The sequence below is a fragment of the Ascaphus truei genome, unplaced genomic scaffold (genome assembly GCF_040206685.1).
Source record: "Ascaphus truei isolate aAscTru1 unplaced genomic scaffold, aAscTru1.hap1 HAP1_SCAFFOLD_514, whole genome shotgun sequence".
Lineage (NCBI taxonomy): Eukaryota > Metazoa > Chordata > Amphibia > Anura > Ascaphidae > Ascaphus > Ascaphus truei.
In genome coordinates, this window is record NW_027456845.1 from 255,309 (window position 1) to 276,467 (window position 21,159).

The 21,159-nt window shown below is 43.3% G+C and overlaps 1 protein-coding gene across 2 annotated transcripts in view; it reads left to right on the plus strand.

Moving 5' to 3' along the window:
* The window catches only part of LOC142485025 (glutamine and serine-rich protein 1-like), a 47,139-nt gene extending 32,387 nt beyond the window's left edge, over positions 1–14,752 (plus strand). For both annotated transcript variants that reach the window (XM_075584257.1, XM_075584256.1), the window contains exons 4-13: positions 212–3,772; positions 5,694–5,956; positions 6,543–6,659; positions 7,253–7,386; positions 7,716–7,924; positions 9,042–9,185; positions 9,628–9,725; positions 10,573–10,725; positions 11,392–11,487; positions 13,173–14,752. In XM_075584257.1, the coding sequence (XP_075440372.1) occupies positions 212–3,772; positions 5,694–5,956; positions 6,543–6,659; positions 7,253–7,386; positions 7,716–7,924; positions 9,042–9,185; positions 9,628–9,725; positions 10,573–10,725; positions 11,392–11,487; positions 13,173–13,313 (4,916 nt within the window). In that variant the 3' untranslated portion in view covers positions 13,314–14,752. The remainder of the gene's footprint in view (positions 1–211; positions 3,773–5,693; positions 5,957–6,542; positions 6,660–7,252; positions 7,387–7,715; positions 7,925–9,041; positions 9,186–9,627; positions 9,726–10,572; positions 10,726–11,391; positions 11,488–13,172) is intronic.
* Positions 14,753–21,159: the final 6,407 nt, after the last annotated feature.

Here is a 21,159-nt window from a genome sequence, read left to right on the forward strand (position 1 = left end):
ATATTAAATGGAGTAGTGTAAAAGCTATTAATTACACATGAATGCGTTACGTTTGTATATTTATTTACCTGTGTTTTTATATATACTTTTTATCATGCACGTTAAGATGATTTGTCTTGACATCCTTTCCACTTTTTTAGCTGGTGCTGGGTAGCAGCGCTAAGTATTCTGTACCATGAGAACCCATTCTAACTTTGTGTTGCACTTTCAGGCATGCATTCCTCGACAGCAGCAGAACTGTTTGTTACCGGAGCATTGCAAACATCTGGAACGTTTCCAACATCTGCGCTCTCAGCCTATCAGCACCCAAATACATTTAGCTCTAGGAACTTTGCCACTACCCCATCTTTAAGCCTTCAAGATGGAACTTTCAGTGCTGCAACAAACGGTCTGCTTTCTCCCCATGACTCCCTACTGCAGCTCAAGTCATCACAGACACCAACCGCTTTGACATTCGAACGTCTTGGCGGCGCTGTTTTAAGTACCAGCATCCCACAATCTTCAACATATCGATCTGCTCAAGAGTCGGCACCCCATCTCTTGCAGCCCCAGTTCAGTTTGTTGCCTTCCTCGCTCGGAGGGTCCCAGCAAACTGCTCAGCCATACAGTACATCAGTCTTCACTGGTTCCACCGCCTCCATCGAAAGAGCACTCCAGAGGGAATGTAGTGTTATTAAACACCATCAGAGGCCTTCAAGTACACAGTCTGTTCAGGCGCAACTATCTGGTACTCAGCATTCCTTACAGAGTTATTTAACAAGTGCAAGTGGAGTTGCTTTGCAGGATGCATCAAGACAGTCTGCTCTATTATGTGCTCCACTCGGAGCTCTTACTCAGGTGAGCAATGGTGGACCAGTGCAGAAAACCTCTCAAGTTTCAGTGGAACTATCTCAATCTTACCCATCTGTCATACCATCTCCTGGTTATCCTCCTTCTTCTACAAAGGCAAAAAACTGCCCGACCAAGGCACCTCCACGGTCATCAAAGACCCCCAAATCTCAGAGTGTAGTTTCCCCTGGACATACCCAAAGTTACACCAAGTCTTCACAGAACCAGAGTTCTGTAATTTCAAGCCAAACACAAGCCTATTCCACCGCACAGTTACCTAGTCTTCTGTCTGTAAGCCAATCCCCGAACTATGTTTCAACACAGTCACCAAATTTGCCATCTGTCAGTCAATCACAAGTCTTCTCTACAATCAAATCGGAGAAGCTGCCTCCGTTGTACAAACCGCTGACCACGTTCTCTAGCCAATCACAGACCATAACCTCTGGCAGTCGTACACTAAGTTACTCATCGGATCAGCCACTTGCCCTATCTTCAGTTTCAAGTGAGAACTACTCTGATCAAACAAGAGATTTGTCTTCAGCTAACCAGTCTCAAAGTTATACTTCCAGTAACACTCAGGGTTTAACTCCAGTTAGTCAATCACAGGTTAGCTATTCATCTCAATCACAAGTAATGTCACCAGTAAGTCCTTCAGAAAGTTATGCTTCAGGACAAAACCTACCACTGTCGTCTCCATCGCTTCCATTTTCTGCTTCCTCACGCGTTCAGAATTTGTCTGCTTCAAGTCCAACCCAGAATTATATTTCTATACATTCATCCCAGGGTACACAAGGTTCAACTTCACCGCAGTCTCAAAAGTTTTTGCCAACTGTTCAGTCGCCCTTTGCATCGCCAGCTCATTCACAAACATTGCAGAATAGAACCTCTGCAGACTCCAAGTCCTACGTCAAAAGGAAATCTGAAGCCAACTTGTATGCTTCAGTAAAACAAGAAGAGAAGTTTCCGATTCAGGATTTACAGGCATTACAGCAGCAGTCTTCTCTTGAATCCTCTACCCAAGGACTAAGCGATAGTGAAATAAATGTACATGAAACGGCCTACAGTGTTTCGAAGGGTGACGACCGATATTCTCAAAGTGTTATCAAAAGCAATTCCCGGCTGGAGGATCAGGTTCTTGGTCTTCAAGGATCAAAAAAAAATGAGCGAATGATCAGTCCTGGGACGCACATGACCCAACATGTTGGCCATATCAATAATTCATCTGGGCATGATGCTAAAAAGGCAGCGGACTTGATACAGTCCACGCAAGTAAGCGCTAAAGATCTAAGTCAACATGCCATGTTGCAAAAGGTGCACGAAACGAAGTTGCAGGAACAGTCGAGTTTATCCCCACAGATTCAGGCTCATGCGTTAAGGCATTCGCAGCACCTGCAATTACCAGGTGCACAGGTGCTGCTGGATTCTGGCTGTGACTTGCAATTGTTTCAGCAGTCTATTTTACAGCCAAATTTGGGACAAGCAAAGACCTCTGCGTCAATGCAACGAATTCATAGTCCTCACCAGTTCCTTCAAATGGACGGGCATATTATTCAAAGCAACGGAGCTCAGTCTCAACAATCGCTACACTCTCAAGTTTCTGAAGGTATTAAAATGGACACCTCGGAAGGGAAACATTTGCAGCCACATTTGACAGCAAAAGATCATTTCAGCCAGAGAAGTAGGCTTGATTCGAAGAATCAGTTTGACGCTCTCAATCCGATGTGTTTCACAGAGTCCATGCTGCTCAGTGATGAAAGGAACTTTTTGTCTCATGTTGATGACATTTTAGCAGCTACAGCAGCTCATGAGTTTGCCAAGTCTTCTAGCGAAGAGAATCAGTCTGTCAAAAATAGCGAGGATTCAAAGTCCCGCTTCCAGTCTATCAATGTTAGGCACGTGTCCCCAAACTTTACTTCCACAAAGCAGCAAGACCTAAACAATATTTCATTAAATGGTGGCCAAATGGCAATAAATCTTTCTGCAGCGCAGTCCAAAAATGTAAGTCTTGATCAAGCGCGTATTCAGCCTTTAGAGCAAGACTTATCAAGTGGAATGGGTTCACCAGTGCTTGGTCCTGGCCAAGATGAGCAAGAGAAGAGTTCTGAAATCATTAAGAAGCATTCTAATACTAGCCAGGACTCTAAAGATGGTAACGATGTCACAGATCACCGCAGTTTAAGGGATTCAGAATTTATGTCCAGTAGCAAGAGTCTCAGTGGAGAGAGTGCTGCCTCGGAAGGGGATTTTCTCATGGGTGCTGATGACGGTGGAGCAGCTGTTCAAGGCCAGCATCTACAAAAAAATGATCCTCATACTAGTGGCCACACAGAAGATGACTGCCAAGACCTAGCACACGATGGCCTTCAAAAGATCAAAGGAAAAGACCAGATGCCGATGAAACATTTTTCAGAAGATGAAAATGCGAATCTGAAGCACATGAAACGTAACTTGCAAATGAAACGCCCCATTCCCAAGGGACCTGATGTATGTATGCAATACTCCTCACATGTTTCTGAAGGCTATTATGATACTTACCAGCACCAGGAAAGGATGAGGCAAAAAATAAAGGAAGTAGAAGAGAAACAGCCAGAAGTCAAGACCGGTTTCATTGCATCTTTCTTAGACTTCCTAAAAACTGGACCCAAGCAGCAGTTTCTAGCTCCTGCTGTGCGTGTGCCCAACCGGAACAGGCGGCCATGTACCCCAGTAATAAGGCCACCATGCCCTAGTCCCCAGCCTCCGGCTGTGGCAGCTCCTTCTCCTGAGCTTGGCAGCACGAGCCCTCCCAAAAAAGCAGAAGAGGAGTTTAAGAAGAACCTGGAGGCCCTGCCTTCCTTCTCTTCTGATGACGATGATTCTGTGGGAGGCAACCATGATCTTCAGAAGAGCATATCCACCGCGCTATCTGCTCTGGATGAGACTTCAGATAAAAAGAACAAAGCAGGTACAAGTAGCCCTTTTCTACAGCAGCTGGTCAGGTCAGCCTTCTTTTATTTCTGTTTGGTGTCAACGCCAAAAATGCTAGGATGTTCTCTCTATTCTAAGCATCTTTTATTACAGTTTGTGAAGGATACAGGGCATTCAAAGCAGCTAGTGGGTAAACTGATGTAAATAGGGACAACAGCCAAGTGGCTTTTTGGGAAAATGTTTCACGTTTGAACAGGGTAGATGTACATTGCATTTATTTATATTATTCTATTAACTTTAAGATGGGTTTGCAAAAATAAACTACTACAGTGCTATTAAGCCATTTTGAATCCAGAGGTTGTGGTACTTAAGAAAAGTATTATGTAATGATTTTTCCTCTACAAATGAACACCTTTTTATGGACGAGCATGAGTGTTTTGGTCCATCTAACAGTGTAACGTAAGGCATTCCTTCACCTGCTGCCCCCCACACCCCTCTCCTCATTGCAGTTGTGGCCATTGCTGCTGCATGTAGCAGTTTGTACATTGTTCCCTCGGCTGCTTTATGCCACCGTGCTGATCAGTGCACCCATGCCCCTCTCCTGTGCTAATCACTGCTCAGTGCGAGGAGCAGGACAGCATTAATCAGCAAACTGGCATTAAACAGCTGCCCGAGGGGGGGCAGGGACAAACTCCTACTCGTGGGAGTAACGTGCAGCTCAATTAGAGGGCCCCAGCACTAGATCATGTTGCCACCACTGACTCAAGGCAAGAAAATAAATACAGAAGAAATCTTCAGCCTCAAGCGAGAGGTTTTCCAGAAAATAAAATAATTACAGAACAGGAGAGATGAATGACATGCTTCTACGTTACAGAAAATATCCGTTTTGCAATAGCCATACTGTAGCTTGTGTGGGTGGGTTTCATTTGTTTTGCACTGGCATTTGGGGTTCTTTGTAGCTGGTTGCTTGTGGGAATAGAGCAGGTAAGATACCCAATTATAAAGAATTGTTTGGATGCTGACGATCTACATGCATGGTGTATTCACCATTACTTTAACTTTATGAAGCTACTCCACAGTCTTGTGAGCTAGAGCTATAATGATATAAAAAAAGATGTGGATGCCCGCGTTTGTAATCGATATTGTAACAAACTTTTTCAATCGGTTAAAAGCCTGTTGCAATATAAAAGTTGAGAAATGGAGCAGGGTGGTCAAAAAAGGAGCTGAAGTCTTTTGTCTGAAGTATGGCTCTTTTTTGCCACTTCTTCTTTTTGAAGGTACTATTCATATCACTTCCATGTGCTACTCCTAACATGCTCTTCCCTAATCCTGTGCTGTGTTGTACTGGTAATGTTATTCCGTTACAGCCATTTCCAACCCAGTGTTTTGGCTGCTTGCTTGCTACACTCGCACATTTCTAAGGATCCGGATTCCTTGGCATCCTTGCGTTAGTTACACAGCTGCACCTGGCCCCGTGGCTTCAACGTGTTAGGTGTTTTCTTTATATACTATGAGAGTAAAAAACACACGAATGTTGATGGTCGCTGGTATAATACACAAGAAGTGGTTATAGACCTGCTTTAAAAGGTCATGTTAATCCTTTTAGAGCCTGAAGCCCACAGCATATTAGAGTAGAACAGGGGTGCTCAAGTCGTCGCCCACCCTCCCCCCCCCCCCTCCCCAACAGATAAGGTGTTCAGGATATCCCTGCTTCAGCACAGGTGGTTCAATCAGAGGCTGTCAAAGACTGAGCCTCTGATTGAACCACCTGTCCTGAACACCCAACCTGTTGGTGACTCTTTGTGACTGTAGTTGGTTACCCCTGGAGAAATGCATGGCAGGCCTGTCCTTGAAAGGTGAAACTTTTCTGTTTACCTTCTGTGAACATGTTGAAATAAACTGTAGTGTAGTGTGTTTAAAGTGGGGTTTTTTTTTTTGTTGTTGTTATCGTCTAACAGAATCTGACAAGGCAGCAGCTTTGGTAAAACAAGAGTCCTCTCCTGCTTCTTCCCCAATGAATGCTCAAGAGAAATCCAAAGCATCAGATTCTCATAAAGCTGCTCAGCCTGAGACCTCCCAATGTGAGCTGCTGGCCAAGTCACAAGATGATATTGCAATTGAAGGCTTCACAGACGAGGAAAACTCTGAAAGTGGAGGAGAGGGAATTTACAGGGAGCGAGACGAGTTTGTGGTGAAGATTGAAGACATAGACTCTCTAAAGGTAATGTTTCCATTCCCATATAACATTAAAACTGTATGGGGTTTTTGTAATCCCTTGGTCTACTTTGGGACAATTGTGTGCATCAGTGAGCTGTAATATGGTCCCAATATATAAGAACGCCGTTTCCGGCTGGGTGCTTCATGGGGGGTGACGTTTGCCTGGCTTGTATGGTGTTTGACCGATGGTTTTGTCAGTAAGCAGCGCCTACTGTTCTATTACAAAATCATTCAAGATCTTTTAAAAAGAAATTAAAATCGACACGCGCTGGCCAAATCTTTTCATTCTAAATTTACATTTTTGAGTAGTTTTGTTCTTTCGAGGTTCTTTCCTGCTGCTGATGAGCTGGAGGTCTTGAGTGGCCCGTGACAACCTGTAGGATCAAAGATTTCAAAAGATTATGAATGGGTTTGTGGGTCTAATAGGTTTAGTGAAAAATAGAAATCCTATATAAAGAATTGCATGTGGATTATATGGGACTCTGGGAGGTTCACTGCATTTTGAAGCCTTGCTCTTGTTTTCTGAAGCTTGACAATTATGGTTCGGGATGACGCTTGTCTTATGAGCCGCTCGCATTTTTGTATTCTAGGAGGCATTACGTGCTGGAAAAGAACCCCCTGCTATTTGGAAAGTGCAAAAGGCTTTGCTGCAGAAGTTTGTCCCCGAAGTACGAGATGAACAGAGGGAGTTTGCTGCAACGAACAGCGTAAGTAAAGTAGTTACATGGCATAGAACATTGTAGGATTAATATATGCAAGTAAGTTGTGCTCCTTCCTAAATCAAATCAAACCGTAAATATTTTATGAATTGCTAAAAACATTTGTAGTCTTGCTCTTTTTAAATCGCGGCCCAAAAGGACAAAACGGCATTCAGTGGATTCCACGGATACTGCATCTTGCTTGATCAAGACTGGGCCCCTACTAGAACAAAGGTTCTCGGGAATCCATGTAATAAAATGGCTAGGAAGCCAAGTGACACACCCTCTAAGGGTCACTACCTGGAATCCGTGTCTGCAGCACGCAACCACTGTATGACATGAGAATGGGCTAAAGGAGGTAGATTTGGGGATCTATGGAAAACATGACGGCCACGTTCTGGGGAAATCATTGTAATGGCTTCTAAATTAGAATACACCATTGTGTTATCCGATGCCTGTGTATAAAGGTTTTTGTATTTTTAAAGTATTCTATATATACTGAACATATAAGCAGAGTAGTGGACCTGGTAATGAATTAAAACTGCTGTGTCCCTTAATGTGTGTTTTGTTTGTATTTTTTTGTTTGTTCCCATTTTGTGTAGTACCTTGGATACTTCGGTGATGCAAAAACAAAGTATAAGCGAGTATACGTGAAGTTTATTGAGAACGCGAATAAAAAGGAGTACGTGAGAGTTTGTTCACGAAAGCCTAGAAGCAAAACTGCACCTCTTGTAAGGTACTTGTATTTACTATTAATTAGAGCTGCGGTTAGCGCGTCATTTAATTTCATGTTGCCTAGGTCCCAGTGTTGGTTGGCTCTCTGCTCTTGGGGAAAGCACAGCCGACGGGTTCTAATAAAGTGGCTTATTGTATGGGCTCCAGGAGGCTGATTGTATCGCTATTGGCCAAGACTCCCATTGACTTGAAAGTGGTTCATTTACAAGATGCATTTCAAGTGTTTTTTGTGTAGATTCAGTTACACGGTCATTTGTTTTATTTTGGTCCTTGGAGAGAATGCTTCTTTTTAAGACGTGTTGGCATCAAAACATTATTATTTTTCAACAGAACTTCTCATACAAAGGTCAGTGGGACCCACAAAGTGGCCGAAACGCCTCCACCAAAATTTGTACCGGCAAAGGTCGCACCTGTGAAACCCAAAGCCAAGCAGCCAAAGACGAGGGCTGAGCCTCCACCAAAGAAGAGGAAGCAGTGGAAGGAGGAGTTCTCATCTTCCCAATCTGATTCGTCTCCAGACATTGAAAGCGATGAGGAAGGTGAGCTTACTTCTCAACAAGTGCAGGACCTTGAGATACTAGGACAATTACAACACACTCTAAAGCTACTCCTACTAGGCCTTCTAGAATGTAGTTTAGTTATAGTAGCTGTGTACTTGAGAAAACCTATGAGGTTTCATAAGCTCTATACCCTATAAGATAATATATAAAGAATCTGAATGTTGGTCCCTGAAAAAGGTAACCTGCAACTAAATGATATCCACTAATCCCCATTGCCGAGCCCTAATGTACTCTAAACCGTCCTAAGATCTTACTGTCAATATTTCATGCCGGGATGCAGATTTTGAATATAGTTCCTTTTTTCCCCCTTGAATAATGCAAGTTCTCGACGCTTGAAACCTATAGAGATGTGAGGGGGGAGGGGAGGGGGGAGATGAACCCTAAACAACTACAAATGGGAAAAAAGCCAACTACTGTAAACACCCCCCCTCCTCCCCCGGCAGTTAAGCACTGAGTAATGCAGACGCACGCAAACTTATTTATTGCTGCGTCCCCCCCTGCTTGCTCCTCCCTGTTCTGAGCCCCCCCCCCCCTCTACCTCGCGCCAGGTGACTCGCAGCGTCATTTGACGCGTGAGTCCCCTTCACATGACCCCGCAGTGTCATTTGACGTCGCGTTGCCATGGACACGAGTGACGCTGGCAGAGTCCAGATAAGATCTAGAGTTGCAGGGGCCTGACGCGATCCCCCGGTATTTAATTTAAATGCCTCGGGAAGAGCGTGGCAACTGCCTGCGCCCCCCCCAGACAAATTCAGTGCCCCCCTGGGGGAGGCACCCCCCACTTTGCTGCAGCAGTGCGCAATGTAAGAAATAATTCATAACACAAATAGGTAATTACACTAACGACCCACTCCCAAGATGATTGACATATATAGAAACCAATCACAGTCAAAGTATGTTGGCACACCTCATACACCTTGTATTGCGCTATGCCTGTTTTTGCGGCTGTAGAGATGTCGGACAGTTCAATTTTGAATGAAGATCTGTTTAATAAGGTATAATGGGGGGTGCAGCTTCAGTTAAGTATACGTTTTTTATTTCTCTTGACTACATCTTAAAGTTTTTCTTCACTGCAATGTTTGTGTTTTTTTTGTAGAGTTTGAGCCCCCGCCACCACCACCTATTATCACTCGCTTCCTGAACACGAGAGCCATGAAAGAAACCTTCAAAGGTTACATTGAGCTACTTGTTGGCATTGCGTTGGACAGTGATATGATGCAAATCTTGGAAAAGGAAAATGGTATGCACTGCTTGCCTACCGCTGATTTATCATTTAATGTGTGTAATTCGGGAGTTCTCAATAATCCCCCAACAGCTCAGGTTTTTGAGGATATACCAGCTTCAGCACAGGTGGCTCAATCAGTGGCTCAGTCGAAGCTGGGATATCCTCAAAACCTGACCTCTTGGGGGATAATGAGGACTGGTGTAACTGGTTAGATCAAATCGATGCCTCGGTCAGACATGACCCGTCTCTAATCTCACATTGGCTATGGTCTCTACGCGAGTTAACTAGCATCAGAGGGATAACCTGTGAAGAGCTCTGATTGGAGACGGGGACTCCATCGCTGCAGACGGTGGCGTAATAAACCGCGCATGCTGCGTCAAGCCACAACCGCAGGAACAGGGTCCCCTTTTGGGAAGCGACATGGCAGCCATGCTTTCTAACCCTTTTGCTTTTTCAGATGATGTTCTTCTGCCACACATGAGAAAGATTGAAGGCATGTTAACCGAGAACAGAAAACGACTACTTACAAAATTACAATTGGATCAGTCGCTAAAGGTATAAACAATACTTAATCTATTACAGAAGCTTAATGTTACTTCTGTTGCACGGGAAAAGCATTCTCTATAAATGCGTGTCATTCAAGGACACTGGAATCTTACCTTTTTTTTTTTTTTTCAATTTTTTTTTTATTGTTTTAGAGAGACATAACAAATATATAGTCTTGGAATACATGTGATGTTTTAACAGTGTCACTTGTCCATACAACAAAGGGCATTAACAGTTCGTCATCATTACTGAAATAAAATAGTTGCTATAACACTTTTTTTGAATAAGTGTGGTCTGTCTTCCTATTTTTGGTTGTGTTAGGGAAGCAGCCGCTTCCGTAAGCGTCTCTCATGGGCTTAACAAAGGAAAGAGAAGAACGTAGAAAAGAAGAAAAAGAAGGGTGGGAGGGGTGGAAGGGGGGGGGTAGGACGAGCCCATTTGTCTGGAATCTTACCTTTTAATTACAGGGACTGGAGTTGAGCACCCGATTTATCCATTTTCATACTCCTTCTATAAAACAGTCCTGAAAATATATTTTGGGTGCCATAGAAATAGTTCATATTCTGGCAATGGAAAGTACAAGATTAGTGTAATTTCTAATATTTATTTTGTCATATTCCAAAAGATAGCAGCTTCAATTCTAGTTCACACAGACTACCTCCCTCAATACCTCCGTAAGTTTTTATTTTTGCGCATCCTGTCTGGTTTGCTCGTGTCCTTTTTGATACCAGTCACTTCCTGTGTGACGGTGTCATTTGTTCCCCAGATTAAGTGCAACAAACCATACCCCAACTCATCTGTTGCCAGAAATAGGCACGTCTTCCTTCTTCATACTATATCTTTTTGTTTTTATCAGAATGCCTTGGAGAACTTCCCTGATTTCACAGTAGCCTCTCGCGATACAAGAGGCAGAAGTGGAGCAGCTACTAGTTGCAAAATTAAGATGTCCGGCAAGTGGTATAACAAGAAATCAATGCGGCCCGCCAAAACCGCAGCAAAACCACCACAGGTATGTGCCTTATACACGGGTGCTCCAGTCCCCCATACACACACACACACCAGGTTTTAAGGATATCCCTGCTTCAGCGCAGGTGGCTCAGTCTTAGACTCTGATTAAACCACCTGTGCTGAAGCTGGGATATCCTTAAAACCGGACCTGCTTGGGGGGGAGGGGTTGGGTTTGAGGACTGGAGTTGAGCGCCCCTGTGTTAATATGTAGGAACCTTTGCAGAGCGACAGACAGGGATCCTTACAAACACGGCTTGTGCTGCTTCTAAAGACGGTCCTCAATTGACAAGCATTTTACAATCTATATCTATGGCCTGTGACAGTCCATACATGCTTGGTTCTATATAAAATGTCTGAATTCTGCAACCGTAGTTTTTCTGAACTCTTCCGATACACTCCTTCAGAAACCCATCTGAATAAGGAACTTCTACAATCTCAAATATTAGTAAAACATTAGCAATACAGATTTCCAGATATACAGGAAAGCAAAATGTATTAACTCTGGTGTACTTGGGATGGGGGTGGGGTTCTCTCAGGAGAACATCAATGTGTCTCCATATAATGGATATATCATTATCATATTCCTGGGTGATATTGATCTCAAAGTCTTATTAAAATGCTACGTACATTACAAGACCTATTTTCAAAGGATGTTTTATTGTAACAGGAGTTCACTGTCACGCCAGAAAAATCGCAGATGTGTTCGCTGTTTCACTCGCTCCACCATTACAAGTACCACATGTATCTCATATGCAAAGACGAGGTATGTATGTTACATTAGTATTATATTTTTCGCCACTTTTGGGCGCCATTTTTCCTACTGCCCCAGAAAATGGACTTGCTGCATAATGCACTGAAAAGTTTGGCACGGTGGTATTTTTTTTAAATGTTTTTTTCTTTGGCTTACAGGTTGCGATACTGTGTAATGAAGCAGCATGAGGGCTACATGCGAGTTTTTGAGACCTCATAAGTCCCATGCACGGTCTGAAAAAGACGTGGGGTCTCAAACTTATGTACCTAATTTGTCAATTACAGGCAGTCCTCAGGTATCCGACACAATGGTTTAATGTAAATGGTGTTGGATAGCGAAACGTTGTAAAGCGAAACACGTTTTCCCATAGGAACACTGTTTAAATTAAAGGTTCCGTTCCTGAAGGCATTTTTAATGCTAAAATACACAAAATATGTTACGCAGACAATAAGATATGCAGCACACACATAAATTATATACTGTATTATATATAATATTATATATTATATACACATAAACAACTTTGCAAAGCGTCGTAAGAGCGTTGGATAAGCCGTTTTGGCGTTGTAAAAATTACCATAGGTACGCATTGCATAGCGTTGGATAAGCCATTCGTTGTAAAACGAAGGCTGCCTGTAAATGGTATCGCAACCTTGCTATTTTTCACTAGTGCTAAATGCTTGTGTGCAGGTCAACGGCTCAACTGTAGGGAGCAGTATTGTGTCAAAGAACAGATTACTGTATACTCAGGCACTCGGCAAAAGAAAATGTATAATCTGATCCTGCCACTTAATTACCATTCAGAAACATCCCTTCTTTCCCTTTACCGAATATTGGAGAATTTAAGTGATTAGTTTGCATTTTCTTTCTATGATTGTAAAGGTCATACACACTCCCCCCCTTCTTCTCCCCCCCCCCCCCTAAAAAGTACGATTATATTTAAGTTGTCTGTCTCTTAACAGTGAACTTGTTTGGTGGCTGTTCCTTGTGACCTGGTTTATTCAGCTCGGTTGTTAAAAACATTTAGATGGCAAGTTCTTCTGAAAGGATTTATTGTGCCTATAAATGACTTGTACAGGCTCCTAAATAATCAATTGTTTTCATATAAATTACCAAACCGCACTGGCACTGTTAATTATAACTGGTGCTAAGGCCCTTGCCCATCAGGTGAAATACACACACATAGGAGGGACATTGAGATCAGAGCAGCACTCAAAACCTTTTACCTCATTAGTTGGAAAAAAATAATTTATCACCAAAAAAAAAAAAGTACATTTACAAAAAAGTAATATAATCAAAGCAAATAAATTAGAATTTTTTTTTTTTTTAAATCAAATTGGCAAGTTTCAAAATAGGTGCCTAATCACCCTAATCACCCCAAGGATTTCAAAAGCAACCTTGCTTCTCTGCCCTTCCTCAGGAAAGGGCAAGGAAGCCCTGAAACACGAGTGTTGCCTTGGGGTGACTAGGCACCTCTTTATTTATAAACTTGCCATTAGGCTTTTCTTTTAAGTTATTTGCCGTGATTATACTGGAGTTTTTTTTTTTTTTTTATTATTTTTTAATGTAAATTTACTTTGTGGCATTTTTATTTATTTATTTATTTCATTTTTTCCCCCCATCACTAAATTTTTCGATCGGTTGTTCCTGTCACACACGGCTTTGTCTGACCCAGCTTCTGTTTGTTCATCCTCCAGGTTTCCTCTGTTCAGAAAGCAAACCGGGACCTGCCACAAGAGGAGCTCGTCCACCACTGCTTGAAAAACATGAAATGGGTGGAGGATCTCTTCGAGAAATTTGGCGAACTTTTGAGTTGCGTGCCACCGACCTGTTCCTAAATCTCATCCTTACCTTGCTCTCCTTGCTGTAAACCTCCCTCCTCCCCCCCTCCCTCTGACAGCACTAACATACAGAAACAGGAAGCTAGACCTGCTCACATCACTTCTAACATGCCAGGCTTTTATCAGTAGACATTGCTAATGAATGTGTAGCTTGGTTTCCTGCATTTGAGGAAGCTGTGCTGACCAGAATGAGCCCACTTAATGCCTGGGCTGCAGGCAGTGCGTTTTTATCCTGGCCATTTCTTATGAAAAAAATTTTTTTGTTTTTGGTTTTTTTTAGTAAACTATTGGGAAATGCTTTATTTTTATTTTAAAGGAAACCTGTGGTTTTGTTTTTTATGTTTGTTTTTTTTTTTTTGCATAATGATACAGCATGCACTAAATATAGAATGACTTTCTTTGACTATAGAGATGACACTTAAGATGCTTTACTACAGTTTTTTCCATCCCTGTATAAACTCCCTTCCATTCCCCCCCCCCCCCTTGAAAGGTTAAAGGTGGAGGAGGTACAAGAACAATATTTGCATTTATAACGGTCAAACCACCACATTCAGAATATTGTACATTTTGTAAAACAGAGCTGGCGGGACATCACTTAAGATAACCACCATCCTTTAAATCGTAGAAATCGTTCGGCTTTATGGACTCCTTTTACAGTTTATTGTCCAGGAGACTGGGCACGGAGTTGGTGCAATCCTATGACTGCTTTTTTTTTTTTTTTTTTTTTTTTGTGTCAAATTATATTGTAATGGAAAAAAAATGACCTTGACTATTTTCCCTGTTTTGAAGAAAACTATTTTCCTTTATACTGTTTTTTTCTTTAAAAAAAAAAAAAACAAAAAAAAAAAAAATCAATTGTACATTTTATCTCACTAATAGTTGTATTTTTCACAAAGAAAATATTGTGGTTAAAATTATGTTTCATGGATCTTTGTAATACACTTTCCATTGTTTTCAGTAAATCTTATTCATTTACATGTTGATTTTACATTGTATGCAATATATCTTGAGCTAGGCTTCCCCGCCTAGATGTCGGCTACGGTGTCAACCTGCAAAAATACCTAGCCAGTTACCTTTTCTTTTAAATGTAGTTGTGTTAGACACTGCAACCATATTCTGATCCTTGGAAATAAATTCCTTACTAAAACTTGCACTTGATTTTAACCGAGTCGTTTAGCTAAATAGCTACTGTTTTTTAATTTCTCCGTGCTAACGAAGGATTTAACATTGCAAGTGAGTTGGGCTAAACGTAACTTTTATAAGGTTCTTTTCCTGAGATTTTGAGGCAAGTCGGATATCAATAATTTCTCCCCTGTAACTTATTCCAGGCCTGCAAGTGTCATTGATTTAAAGGCAATAGAGATGATCAATTATGTTCCATGCATATGTTCATTCATTTTGCACATTTCATATTAAAGTCATTTATGCAGCTGCAAGCGAATAGAATTGCCTTTCACACAACGAACGTGGAACCTCCAACTATAAAACATATTGGGTCTGTGGGACAGTTAATAGTATGTGCTTACGCCAGGGATTTTCAGGATATGGACAAAAAACAAAAGAACAAGACGCACATAGTGTAGTATAGTAAAAAATGTGACTTTATGGTTAAAAGTAAATAATTCTGCGTACATCAAGTAAGGATAAACAAGCAGTTGGTATATTGGTTTACCACACCAGGAGATGACACTGTGCGACGCCCTCGGATGGATCTCGGCATGCAATGGGTCTGGAGTCGTCTCATCTGTCCCTTACAGCGTCCTCCGTTTATGGGTAGTGTGGATATGTCCCTTGTAGAGAGAGCCCCACAGCACACAGCTCACAGGATGGAAAAAGAGCCGCTGGAATCAGCGTCTGTGGATCACTGCACCGTTTGATGACGTCACGAGTCGCTCCTCAACTTCCGCGATGCAAACGGTGCAGTGATCCACAGACGCTGATTCCAGCGGCTCTTTTTCCATCCTGTGAGCTGTGTGCTGTGGGGCTTTCTCTACAAGGGACATATCCACACTACCCATAAATGGAGGACGCTGTAAGGGACAGATGAGACGAATCCAGACCCATTGCATGCCGAGATCCATCCGAGGGCGTCGCACAGTGTCATCTCCTCGTGTGGTAAACCAATATACCAACTGCTTGTTTATCCTTTCTTGATGTACGCAGAATTATTTACTTTTAACCATAAAGTCACATTTTTTACTATACTACACTATGTGCGTTGTGCGCCTTGTTCTTTTGTTTTTTGTCTAGTTCCTGGGGTGTCGAGCCACCCCCAAGAAAGGCTGCAGACCCACGATTAGTGCAAGATCTACACTTAAGGTCCACAACATTGTTTGTTCAATCACGGTGCACTGTTCACTTGATATTTGTTGTTCACTAGTTATTAGCTGCGCACTATCACTTTTTTCTTCTATTTTCAGGATATCCCTGCTTTAGTATCGGTGGCTCAGTCTTTGAGCCACTTGTGCTGAAGCAGTGATATCCTTAAAACCTGGCCGGGAATGCGTGTCTTGATTACTGGAGTTGAGAACCCCATGCTCAGGCACTTTACCAAATAGTGATATTTGTCCCAGAGCAAGACATGTTTCATGGGTGATGTCGCCGAAACACATCATGTCACAGATCTGTGGTACAGTGTTCGGTTATTTAAGCTGAGAATGAAGTGACTGTGAGAATTATGAACGGGTGTTTGTATGGAAACTTTTGTATTGTGGATGGAAGTTGTACATTAATAATTTCAGTTCAGTGACCTTTACAAAGTAGATGAATAAATCCATGCTTTGGGGTCTGCATTCTATCCCGTGCAATCCCGTTCAACAGCCTAGAATGTGTTACATATGCTAGACCAGGGATCTCAAACTCCGTCCTCAAGGGCCACCAACAGGCTAGCTTTTATGGGTGTCTGTGCTTCAGCACAGATGACAATCTTCGACTGAGCCACTGATTGAGCCACCTGTGCTGAAGCAGGGATATCCAGAAACCTGTTGAGGACGGAGTTTGGGACCCCAGTACTAAACTTTGCTTTAACATGGAGATCCTTCCAGAGCATCTAACTGCATGGATTTGTTGTCCTGCCCTCCTGTATGTTTCTCTGTGCATTTTTACACGTGGGATACTCCTGTGCATTTTTACACGTGGGATACTCCTGTGCATTTTTACACGTGGGATACTCCTGTGCATTTTTACACGTGGGATACTCCTGTGCATTTTTACACGTGGGATACTCCTGTGCATTTTTACACGTGGGATACTCCTGTGCACTGTACATTCCCTTTGTTTTTTCTTCACAAGGAAGACACACGATGGGGAAATAAGGCCGTGATTCAGTGTTGGGAAATAACATCAATGCATCCTTTGTCTTGACTGTAGGACATTTTGACTGCCTCTTGTGTGCAAACCAGTCTCTGTGTCAGTACCATGAAGGGGTTATATATTAAATGGTGGTGGGGATGCTGGTCACAATTGCATAGAAATTCCTATCTGCACCGTCGGTTTGTGCGCTGCTGAAGGAGACGACAATGTTACTTCCTTACACTCGTCAGGCACCAGGATTTGCCAAATGTTCTGCAATGCAGGCCCTGCCGTGTTTTGGATGGAAGTTTATCAGTCGCTCATATTGAAGTCAAGTGAATCAAATGGGGAAAACTGTCCATTTGATAACACAATGGTGTAGGGGCGGACCTGCTTACTTACTTTTGTTTGTTTGTTTATTTTTTGTGTTCTTTAATTGCGCCATCTTTAAAACCGTAGAACCTGCGTGTCTGTGTCTCTTTGCCAACCATTACTTATTGCTTGTTCAGTCTGAGCACAATGTTTGGCTAGCCCACGGGTGGCCAATGCCAGTCCTCAAGGGCTACCAACAGGTCAGGTTTTTAGAACAACCCTGCTTCAGCACAAGTGGCTCAGTGGACTAGTAGGGATAGCCAGAAAACCTGACCTGTTGGTAGCCCTTGAGGACTGGAGTTACCCATCCTCTGGGCTAGCATTGCTTCAATTTTTTTAAACATGTCTCCCCTAGGCCATTTGTGCGCTCTGTTCATATGTTATAAAGTAGTTTCAGATTTCCAAGTATGAGCAAACACAATATAAGTATTGGCATACTGATCGAATGATCTTAAACATGAGTGGGTTTCACAAAACTGCAATGTTGTACACTCCCACACCACTACAATGGTTAAATACTCTATTAAAGGGGACAATGGAAGTACTACGGCTAAGCTTAATTTTCGTCTAATTGACGTTTCAAATATTTTCATCTTCAATAGCGCTGTTGCCTTAAATTGTAACTGCTTATAGCAGGGGTTCTCAACTCCAGTCCTCCCAACAGGTCAAGTTTTCATAATATCCCTGCTTCAGCACAGGTGGGCCAGTCTTTGATTAAGCCACCTGTGCTGAAGCAGGGATATCCCTAAAACCTGACCTGTTGGGGGTGGAAGGGGGTTGGGACTTGAGTTGAGAACCCCAGGCTTATATGAAACACCGAATACAAAACCTAATTGTAAACCAGTTTAGCGGCACCAAACCCTTTTGAGCAGTTTTTTGACAAAAGCTGGAATCTCCTGCAGGATGCAGTAAAAATTGGGATCAGGACGAGAGAGGCCCCAGGAGTTTTTGTACAGCACATAGCTACTTTCCATGGATGCTGGTGTACTATTAGTCTTCTCACCACGAACAAAATCATAAACCGAGCAATATTACCAGAATATTTAGACCTGTTTAATTAGTGTTGACTGCTGATTATCAACCGCGAAGAGAAACCTTCATATTTTTTGGTGGGACAAATTTGACTCGTCTATCAATGGGAGAACTATTGCATCTGTGGGTCTATATGCAGATAAAAAAAAAAAATATAGAGCATCATTTACTCCTTACTCATGAAGTGATTGTTGATGTTAATGTGATTTTTGCCTCCAAACGTCAGCGGTTGCAGCTGCCCTGTGTAGCGCTCCGTGTTCTCTTCAGTTATCCATGGCAAATGTATGCAAATGTAAATAAGACAGTTTTGTATTATAATTTGCTGTTACTAAACATATTAAAATGAAACTGCTTTTGGAAAAATGTGGATTATTCAAGACCATTGGATAATGTATTCCATCTACATGAAGGTTACAGTGTTAACACTTGTTACCTGTCTGCAGCAGGGCAAGAAGCCAGTCTCTGTTTTGTCATTCTGGTGACCTGTTTAAGGGATGTGTAGAATTCCTCAATGCTGAATACCGGACCATAAGTGTCTGACTTAAGCCTGTGTTGAGTGTTGATGTCCGTGTTTGGGAAAACTAATTAAGAGTAAATCCTGATCCCTTTTGTAAAACGAGCAAAAATAACTTCTTAATAATAGCTTTTATCCAACTGTTTAAAAAAAAATACTGTCATTCTTCAGCTTCCTATGGGGATTGTAAGAAACAGAAAGAAGCCGTCAAGAAACCGGATTGAATGAGAAACTGGAAAGATCGCCACAATGGGTTATGTAACCAGTATGCGGTCTTAAGAAAATTAGCAGGTCTGGCCTAGAAATAGGCTACCTTATGAAGGGGAATAATGAACAGCTGAAATAGCTCTCAAAATGTTTGGAGCGAACATGCAGTGTTTATATTCTCTATAGAAACTAATATATTTTAAAAACGCAATTCGCATCTTCGTTCCCAGAGGGCACCGCAGGACGGGGCGTTGATGCAAAGGAATCTTGCCTTGACTGACCTTTTAGAATTGTGATGGACTGAAGTTATGGATCCAATATAATAACTTTCATGCGGCTCCAAGCGCTTTTACAATAACGCATGAGATATGTAGAATGGCACTTAGAACGGGTAGCCAACTCCAGGCTGCCAACAGGTCAGGATTTCAGCATGTCTGCTTCAGCCCAGGTGGCTCAGTCTTTGATTGAGCCACTTGTGCTGAAGCAGGAATATCCCTAAAACCTGACCTGTTGGTGGCCCTTCAGGACGTGTTGGCCACCCTGACTTCGAATGTAAGTCCCTGCCCTGATGAATATAGACAATGTATGATATTTGGTGCTTGAAGGATTTGCTCCCGTCCGTGCCATAACTCCGTAAACCAGGGGTGCGCAACCTTATCAGTCTCCGCCCCCCCCCCCCCTGTCTACGTTCCCCTCCTTAGGCTTTGGTCCCGCTATGTCCTGCGGCGCGCGCTACGCACCATCTGATGTTATTCTCCCGAGCAGGTCCCAGTCCCTGCACGGCTCACTACACGCCGTGACGCGTCAGCCGCCAGGGGATGCAAGAGAATTGTAATCCCGAGCGGCGACACGTCACGTGGTGTGGCTGTGAGCCAATGAGGAGGGGAGGCTTCGGGGAGAGGGTGGGGGAAAGCAGCGATTTAAAATAAACTTCAGCACCAAGGGAGCCCCCCTGCTCCCTCCCACAGACTCCACTTTGCCACGGGAGGTGGGTGTGGGTGTGTGTGTCACACACCCCTGTAAGCATACTGTAGTGTGGGGCATCGCCGTTATACGCGCTGCTCATGTACTGCGGGACAATGTCAGCACCTGATGGGATTCTCTCCGTCCCTCTATTGTCCTGTCTGTGGGGTTGTAACCATTCACAAGTGCCCCTAAGTATTGGGTTGAACGCCCCCCTAGCAGTGACGGGGTTAATTCGCCTGCCGAGCTGTGTGTCTGCAGTGTCAGCGATCCCCCTTCCGATTTCCCCCTTCCCTCCCCCCCCGTGTGTATTTGCCTGTGTGTGAGTGAGTGTGTGAGTGCCTGTGTGTGTCCTTCCCTCTGTGCCTGGCTTCAGAGTGCGAGGGGCTCCGGGAGTGAGGGACCGACGGGGGGGGGGGGGGGGGGGGGGGCGGGGGTGTACGACAGCACGAGAGCCCTCCGTTCAAACCACGCCCCGCCCCCCCCCCTGCTTCGGCTCCCGCTCCCTACAGACCGCAGGTAGCGGTCAATTGCCTCTCAGCGCGCTGCCTGCATGCAGTGCGGGCGCGCTGACTGAGGGAGCGGGGCCTTAGCCTAAACTTGTTTTCAGAGTCAAATGCGACAGCCTCGTGCGATCCCCCAGCATTTAAATTTAATGCCTTGGGGAAGAGTGCGGGGGCTCTGCACCCGCCGCCCCCCTCCACCCCCTGGAAAATGTTGCGCCCCCCTCAGTTTGCACACTCCTGCCCTGAACCACTCATTCAGCCTCTTCCTACAATGTATCTCCACACTGCTATGAAAGGGCTGGGAACACATTTCTGGGAGAATGATAGAGTGAATTGATATTACTAGGGTTCATATGAACAAGAAATCTGCCGTTTAAAACGCTGGTTACTCCCTTAAAATGTATCCGAATCTTGAGACAGATTTTTATATAATGACCAGGAAACGCTGTCTGTGTTTCCCACATATGATAAACTGGGGTTAAATACATGTAGTATGGGTGATAATTACACAAAGTATTTATTTGCGTCCATATGACATGGGCTAAATAACTTATTACAAGTGTGTTCCTCAGATATACTTTTAGCCCAGTGTTTTATACAGGCATACCCCGCTTTAAGGACACTCACTTTAAGTACACTCGCGGGTAAGTACATATCGCCCAATAGGCAAACAGCAGCTCGCGCATGCGCCTGTCAGCACGTCCTGAACAGCAATACCGGCTCCCTACCTGTACCGAAGCTGTGCGCAAGCGGGGAGACTATAGAGCATGTTACACATGCATTATTTACATCAGTTATGCACGTATATGACGATTGCAGTACAGTAAATGCATCGATAAGTGGGAAAAAGGGAGTGCTTCACTTTAAGTACATTTTCGCTTTACATACATGCTCCGGTCCCATTGCGTACGTTAATGCGGGGTATGCCTGTATGCAATATTATCCTATCTAAAACTAT